Source organism: Anguilla anguilla, chromosome 9, assembly GCF_013347855.1.
Source record: "Anguilla anguilla isolate fAngAng1 chromosome 9, fAngAng1.pri, whole genome shotgun sequence".
In the NCBI taxonomy this organism is placed as follows: domain Eukaryota; kingdom Metazoa; phylum Chordata; class Actinopteri; order Anguilliformes; family Anguillidae; genus Anguilla; species Anguilla anguilla.
The window spans coordinates 52,047,894-52,056,064 of record NC_049209.1 but is presented as its reverse complement, the minus strand read 5'-3'; the positions used below and the strand labels follow the sequence as shown (position 1 = coordinate 52,056,064).

The window sequence follows — 8,171 nt, the reverse complement described above, 5'->3', positions numbered from 1 at the left end:
AATATTTTAGCCTTAGATTGTGTAGTTTTTATTTCATTAGGGGTTCGTTGCATACAGTAGCTCATAATGAAGAGAGACATTTGATCTCCAGGAATTAAATGGGGAGGTATGTACGTTGTTAATTCTAGCTATTTGTTGTTATCATATATTCCATATGTCTTATGTTTAAAAAATGCTGAGTATTATTGCTAATCATTATATGTATGGCCTACTTTTGCTTTGTAATTTCTAGAACCACAAATCTGCTCATCTATGCACAGTACTGTCCTCTAGGAGCATTCAAGGGGACAATAATGGTGAAATAAGTGATGCTGTTTCTTCAAGAGGCAAACTGGATCATTGTGAAATTCACTGTGTAGCTTGTTTGATTATTTATCATTGGAGTTATGTGTGATTTGCTGTATTTTCTAGAATTATATATACATACAGTAGAGCCCAAGCAATGCTAACTTTGGCGTTTACAGACTCACTTGTCAGTTGCTTTTTAAACATGCAATACATATGTTCTCTGTTATTATCACTGATTCTGTATGAAATGAAAACTAGTCCATTGACATAAAACAGGACACGCACTTCTCCCTCTATAACTCTATATTGGGTACATATAAGAGTAGAGTTAGTTGAGTGGCATGGAAAAACGAAACAGAGCTTATGCATGCATTACGTGCACACGGGACCTACTTCTGCTGTCAAAAGGAGATGTGTTACGCTTCTTCTTCTTGAACAGTTCTGACAGAACGGGGCCCTGGCAGTATCACAGTATAACTAAACCAAACTCAAATGCTCTAACAGAATTTACATGAGTTGATGATTCCTCAGGTTGCATGTAACACTGCAGTAATATTTCAAAAGCAGCAGCATCTGCCACTCATCTTGCAGTGCATGACATCATCACTGACTCAGGGGGCGGTTTTTTCCTGCCACCAAAATGAGTGACAGGACAGAGAGGGGAGGGCCCATGCAGGATAAAGCCTGACAGCCCATCAGGAAGAGAGGACTGCCAACCTGAAACTTGAGACAGGTATGACCTCGCCTTCACCACTCAAAGTACAGCCATAGAATATGTTCCAGGGGCTTAGTTTCAAGTTGAGAGCAGCTATTAGACAATGCTGTGTGAGCACTGGGAACAATGCAGATCATTCCAGCAGACCTGAGAACTAAAGGTGGTAAGCTATTACAGCTATAAGGGGATATCACTGATCACACGTGAATTTTTCAGTTTTCAGGGTCTGATTTTGGGCATTGATATGGAGCACTTGGGCACCTAACTACTTTCTGAATTTATGTAAGAAAATGTGAAAGATTTAGCCTTTATCTGATTGCACACATTGTGCACAGTCAAAGTTTATTTTTGTGGTTTCCCAAGCCTCCTGCCATGTCATAGAATAGGTATAAGTCTATCAAATATAGTATTAATCCAGGATGATGTTACAGAATTTCACTTACATTTCATTTACATTTTTACTCATTTAATATACTTTATATTTATACTTTCAAGCCATGTAATTTTTTTTAGCATTTCTCTTTCCCAGACTGACAGCATTTCTTAGGATAACCACCAGGATGAATAACTTCAGCTACAACAGTCCCATCTTGGTGATTGAGGGCATCGACGTTCCCCATCGTTTAATTTACCCATTGTTTGCCTTGCTCTTGATCATCTACCTGATCATCCTGACCACCAACATAGGGGTCATGCTGCTTATTATGATGAACAGGAGCCTGCAGCAGCCAATGTACCTGCTGTTCTTCAGCCTGTCCTTCAACGACGTCCTGGGCAACACGGTGCTTCTGCCGCGGCTGATGTTGGACCTGGTCTCCACCGACAGGTCCATCAGCTACCCCGCATGTGTCTCCCAGGCCTTCTTCAGCCACACCTATGGCACGTCCTGCCACACGGTGATGATGATCATGGCTTTCGACAGGTACGTGGCCATATGCCACCCTCTGAGGTACACCTCCATCATGAGCCCCGCCATGGTGGCTAAGCTGACTATGTCTGCCTGGAGTTCGTCGATGGTGCTGACGTCTGTCCCACTGGGCCTCGCCGTACGGCTAACGCGTTGCCGTTCTGTCATTCTCAATGCCTTCTGCGACAACGCGTCCCTGTTCAAGCTCTCCTGCGAGGACGTGAGCATCAACAACATCTGCGGTCTGATCCTCTCCATCGGTGTTTTCGTCCTGTCCATGGGCAGTGTGGCCTTCACGTATTTTAGGATCCTGGTCAGCTGTGTCTCCAGAAAGAACAAGGAGCTGAACAGGAAGGCCCTGCAGACCTGCGCTACACACCTGGTCCTCTACATGATCATGCTCTGGTCCGGCTTCCTCGTCATCATTTCGCATCGTCTTCAAGCCCACGTGAGATACCGGATAATGGCGGCTATTCTTTTTCTTATCGTTCCCGCCAACATGAACCCCATCATATATGCCATGCAGACCAAGGAACTTAAGACAAGGATTGTGCAGATACTTCATTCAAAAGTAACCCAGCTTCCGTAATTCGAAAATTAGCCTCTGAGCTAACTGCAGTATAATGATCGCATTTATAGACACGTTTAATTGAAATTTTACACTCACACACAGACACACACACACACACACATATATATATATATATATATATGTGCATGCTAACTTTACTTTCAAAGATATATACTGTATGTATATATATATATCTTTGAAAGTAAAGTTAACATGCACCAATTTTATTGCAAAACATTTACTGGCCTTGTGTATATTTCTGGTCTTTTTTAAAAACATGCTCTTATATTGATGCTGTCAATACAAAATCAAAATTATTACCAATAACCAAGCAAACCGCAAACTGAGTCTTAGAATTAGATAATTATTAGATTTGGTGTAAGAAATGTAACAAAAACTCATCCAGATGTACCTCGTATGCAGTTGCAGATGGAGAAGGGTCTTATCAGTGGGAAATGTGACTTTCATTGAATGCTTAATCTGTCATAATAACAAAGAGAAACCATGTATTGTGTATTAAAGAGATTGAAAATGGGTTCATACCCTGTTTGGTTGACCAGTGAGTCTGTAACTCTGAAGTTTTCATGTCTTGGGCTCTACTATTTGTATATATCATGGGTCATCCAGGGGTTAACTGAACCCTGAAATTTATTTGACGGAAGTTCTGGTGGCCCACTGGACAGGATGTCTGTTCTATTGTCCCCCAAAAGACCCAAAAGACTGTTCTATTGCACCCACCCAGTTTACTGCATTCTTTATCCATTCCCGATCACCCGGGGTCCCATACCTCCATAGATCACATATTCAGTTTACCTCCTGTAATGGTTTCACCATCATTTTTGCAAATGTCTGTTGTGTCAGTTGACCAGTGAATCAACATTTGTATTTCTTGGGTTATTCTGTATGTGTGTATACTTTGATAAAGTCCAACAAATCAGACATACCCCTGATGACATATGGTAGAATGTTGTTGCTCTAACTAATTTTATTAAATCTGTTACACCAAGCATTTTCCTGCCCTTTCTTTATAAAACAAACAGTCAGACAAGCTTCATGAGTTTCACAATTGGCTGTTTTGCCTCCTGAAAAGCAGCAACATCACTGATTTCACCATTACTGAATGGCGCTCTCTTGAAAGATGGTCAATATAAATAAACAAAACTAGGACAACCCTTACCATTACAAAAGGGTCTACTCGTGCCTTATTGATTTAGATCAATAACAATAAACATTAATAATGATATAATGAGATTTGAGAATACCTAAAAGCAGGCCAACTCTCAACTATTACCGACCCCCAGGGAGAGAGAGAGAGAGAGAGAGAGAGAGAGAGAGAGAGCTAATGCATCCATGCATCTGCATGTGACCTATTTCTGCTGTCATATTCAGAACACGTGTCAGAAGAGAGCTGAACTGGGCTGTGGCTGTTACACAGTATAACAAGTACCATGACAAGGGTAAAATGTCATATTTTGCACCTGATTTAACATTATAAGTGTTCTGCTGTGTGGACACATATTAGGGGAAAAAAATACAAAAATAGATTTTCAGGAAACTAAAGATTTAAAATAGGAGGCATTGTGGAAAAATAAATCCACTAAATGAAGTTAAATGAACCACCTCCTACACTTGACAGTGGTTCCAAAGCGAAACAATTGAAAAAGAGAGGGTGACAATTAATAGCACAAATGTAATCTCTAATGTTTGGGTCAAAAAAAATTTTTTCCTGATTAGGCTCTGTACTCAAGTGCAGATTCGCAACTTTTATTTTTATATATTTTACACTGTTAGGGAAAAAATGTTTGAATATTTAATGTACAAAACATCTACAGTATTTACACCTGTAAATATATAGCTGCTAAAATAAGTATGCCTTGCATAAGAAACTATTCTGAATAAGACACTACTGCATTATTAGCAAGGTACAACAAATTCTTTGATTTCTTTGAATATAACAATGACACAAATGTCTATATTCATGTGTTTTTATTTTCATTCACATGCAAAGGATTTGACTCATGATCTTGGTACAGTAAGAAACAAGAGTCACGCAGAGAACCAACCTGCTTATTTAATGAGCGATAAGATTGTTATGCAAGTTTGCATTTTCAGTGGAATAGAGTTCTATAGGACTGCACCACTGGAATTACAAAACTGTCGAAATGTTTTATAATAAAAGAACAGAAATATTCTCAGTGGAACTATGTGCAACTTGTTTTATTTGATCAAAAAAATCTCTGCATACAGAAAAGCCAGAGAAAGTTGCCAACTGACTTGTCAACCAAACAGGGTATCAATTTATTTTTAATCTCTTCATTATATAATATATAGTTTGTCTTTGATAAAACAGGACAGAGACTTCTCCCTCTATGACTTCATATTGGGCCCCTCTAAAAGTTGGGCTACTTGCATGAGTTTTTCTGACCTATAAAAATACATATAATGTTCTGAGATCCAGCTTGTGGCTTGTTTGATTATGAATTTCTATTTATTTATATAGACTACTATATTGCAGAGGTGGGCAATGAGGGACATACCTGTTTCTGGTTTGCCAATTTTTGCCCTTAATTAGCCCTAATAATTAAGCCCTAACATTTATGCCATCTAACATGTTAGCTACAATTTATGCTTTGTGACGCTGATACATATGATGACAAAGTAAAATTAACATTTTAAACATGCGTGCAAGTGCATCCAGTATATTGCGGCAGAGGTAACTCAGAGGCTAATTTTCAAATTTCTGCAGCTGGGTTACTTTTGAACGAAGTATCTGCACAATTTTGGTCTTTAGTTCCTTGGTCTGCATGGCATATATGATGGGGTTCATGTTGGCGGGAAGGATGTGAAAGAGAATGGCCGCCATCTTCCGGTACCTGTTGTGGATCTGGAGACGATGCGAAATGATGATGAGGAAGCCGGACCAGAGCATGACCATGTAGAGGACCAGGTGTGTGGCGCAGGTCTGCAGGGCCTTCCTGTTCAGCTCCTTGTTCTTTCTGGAGACACAGCTGACCAGGATCCTAAAATACGTGAAGGCCACACTGCCCATGGAGGAGCCAAAAAGGACAACAGTGAATGTCAGACCGAAGATGTTGTTGATGCTCACGTCCTGGCAGGAGAGCTTGAACAGGGACGCGTTTTCACAGTAGGCATTGAGAATGACAGAACGGCAACGCGTTAGCCGTATGGTGAGAGCCAGCAGGATGGACACCAGCGTTATTGATGTGCTCCAGGCAGACGCGGTCAGCTTAGCCACCATGGCGGGGCTCATGATGGAGGTGTACCTCAAAGGGTGGCATATGGCCACGTACCTGTCGAAAGCCATGATCATCATCACTGTGTGGCAGGACGTGCCATAGGTGTGGCTGAAGAAGGCCTGGGAGACACATGCGGGGTAGCTGATGGACCTGTCAGTAGAGATCACGTCCAACATCAGCCGTGGTATAAGCACCGTGTTGCCCAGGACGTCGTTGAAGGACAGGCTGAAGAACAGCAGGTACATTGGCTGCTGCAGGCTCCTGTTCATCATAATAAGCAGCATGACCCCTATGTTGGTAATCAAAATGATCAGGTAGATGATCAAGAGCAGGGCAAACACTGGGTAAATTAAATGATGGGGAACATCAAAACTCTCCATCACCAAGTTGGGATCGTTGTAGGTCGCGTTCATGCTGGTTATCCTGAGAGATTCTGTCAGACTGGGAAAGAGAAAAGCAAAAGAATAATAACAAATTAATGCCATGAATGTATAAATGTATAAATAAATAATGCATTCATATTTATATATACATGTATGTGTCCTACTATATATATATAGCAGTGAAGTAGGCTTAGGATTTAAGATTTTCTTCGTTGTTCAGAAAGCAACTGAGTAAAATCACAGAGCCAGCACAGTCATCACCTACCTCACTGAATGTGTGGATGCCATGGCCTGTCCATTGGTTCCATTCAATAGTTCCTTTTTTATAGTCCCTCGTGTTCCCCTGAGCAGCAAGAGTGACATCAGTACTAAAATGCCAGCAATCACATGTTGTTCATGAAGAGGAGAGATGACTGTTACTACAGTATCATCAAGAGGCAAAGTGTGCAAAGTAGCTATCATCTAGGGATATATCCCAGACATGGAGTGGGAGAGACAGAGAAAGAGAGAGAAAGCGAGAGGGAGGACAGGAGAAAGTTCATTTTAAAAAGACGAAAATAATGATTTTACATGAAAGACCCAGATTGGATGAAATATGACGCGATTTTACACTAGGGGCAACAAATATAGAATGCGCTATAAATTACACATATGTAGGTTTAAAGATTAGCTCAACTGAGGGCTTCAACCTAGCTGTGAATGAACTGAAAGAGAAAGCATGCTAGGCATTTCATGGCATTAAGAAACACATTAAAATAAATATACAGATGAGGATTTGGCTCAAAATATTTAAATCCTTCATTGAACCAATTACACTGTATGGCAGCGAAGTGTGGGGTTCTGCTTACAAAGCCAGATTTTGCAAATTGGGATAAATACCCAGCTGAAACCCTGCATGCAGACTTATGTAAAAACATCCTCTATGTGTAGAGAAAACACGATCAATGCATGCGGGACAGAATTAGGCCCACACCAGCTACTCATTAACATATAAAAAAAAAAACGTTCAATTCTGGAAGCACCTAAAAAACTGCAACCGCCATTCATACCATTGTGATGCCCTGAAAAAAGCCAAGAGCTGACCCCAAAGAGGAGTCCCCTTAGCCAGCTGGTCCTGAGTCTCAGCTCACTAACCCGCCATTAAGACCATCCAGCCTCAGGACAGGCCCCATTCCTATTAATCCAATTGGAATCGAGAAAACATAACCCAACAAAAACACATTACATAACCTGTTGGGAAACTCAAACAAGAAATCAAAGCAAATTTACATGTCATTTGGTGTAGCGATTGCGTGGGGGGTTCGGACCCAAACGCAGAGGGCAAAAAACACAAAACTCCAAAATGGAAGGAGAACAAAAGACTTTACTTAACGAGGGAACAAAAGGAAACACAAAGCCTCTCAGGGCAACCTTAAACAAACAAGGAAAACTTCAAAACATAGGAACAAGGAAAAAATCCAAAAACACTAGGAAACCAGGGCATAGGCAAGAACACATGGAGCAGAGGCTTACGAACAAACAATCTGACATTACCACAAGGATCCAGCACCTGAGTCAAGCGAGGGAGAAACTTAAATAGAACACACTGACGAGACACAGGAGGGCACCATGAACAATCAGGCCACAGAGAGGGAAGGGAAAACGAGACAATCAAGAACCAATAATGACAATTGAAAACAATCATACAATTAACACAGGGGGAGCAGGACACAAAACCGAAGTGCCGCCATCTGGCGGCCCAACAGGGAAAACGCAGACAGGAACACAGGACCATGACATTTGGCCCTGAACCGAGGATACATTGTGGCAGACTAACTGACCACAGTGAAATACCACAAGCTTAGGAAAATATTGATGAAGTACAGACTCAGTGAGCACAGCCTGGCGATAGAGACAGGTGGACACTGGCAGACCTGGCTGCCCAGGGAGGAGAGGCTGTGCTCACACTGCAACAAAGAGCAGATGGAGACAGAGCCACACTTCCTCGTCGAATGTGTGAAATACAAAAACAGTTGGAGAACATTTTTTTCCCACACATTTAAAACACAAT

The 8,171-nt window shown here is 41.2% G+C and overlaps 2 protein-coding genes across 2 annotated transcripts; one reads left to right on the top strand and one right to left on the bottom strand.

The window, feature by feature from the left end:
- Window positions 1-1,536: 1,536 nt before the first annotated feature.
- Window positions 1,537-2,588, top strand: LOC118236316 (olfactory receptor 1500-like). The gene has a single exon (XM_035434584.1). It carries the CDS (start codon window positions 1,564-1,566, stop codon window positions 2,497-2,499), a length of 936 nt encoding a protein of 311 aa, XP_035290475.1. The 5' UTR covers window positions 1,537-1,563; the 3' UTR covers window positions 2,500-2,588.
- Window positions 2,589-4,673: 2,085 nt separating this feature from the next.
- LOC118234897 (putative gustatory receptor clone PTE38) lies at window positions 4,674-6,560 on the bottom strand. The gene is made up of 2 exons (XM_035431744.1): window positions 6,387-6,560; window positions 4,674-6,179 (listed from the first exon to the last, which is right to left on the bottom strand). The coding sequence occupies exons 1-2, from the start codon at window positions 6,482-6,484 to the stop codon at window positions 5,207-5,209; spliced, it is 1,071 nt and encodes a 356-aa protein (XP_035287635.1). The 5' UTR covers window positions 6,485-6,560; the 3' UTR covers window positions 4,674-5,206.
- Between the last annotated feature and the right edge of the window lie 1,611 nt (window positions 6,561-8,171).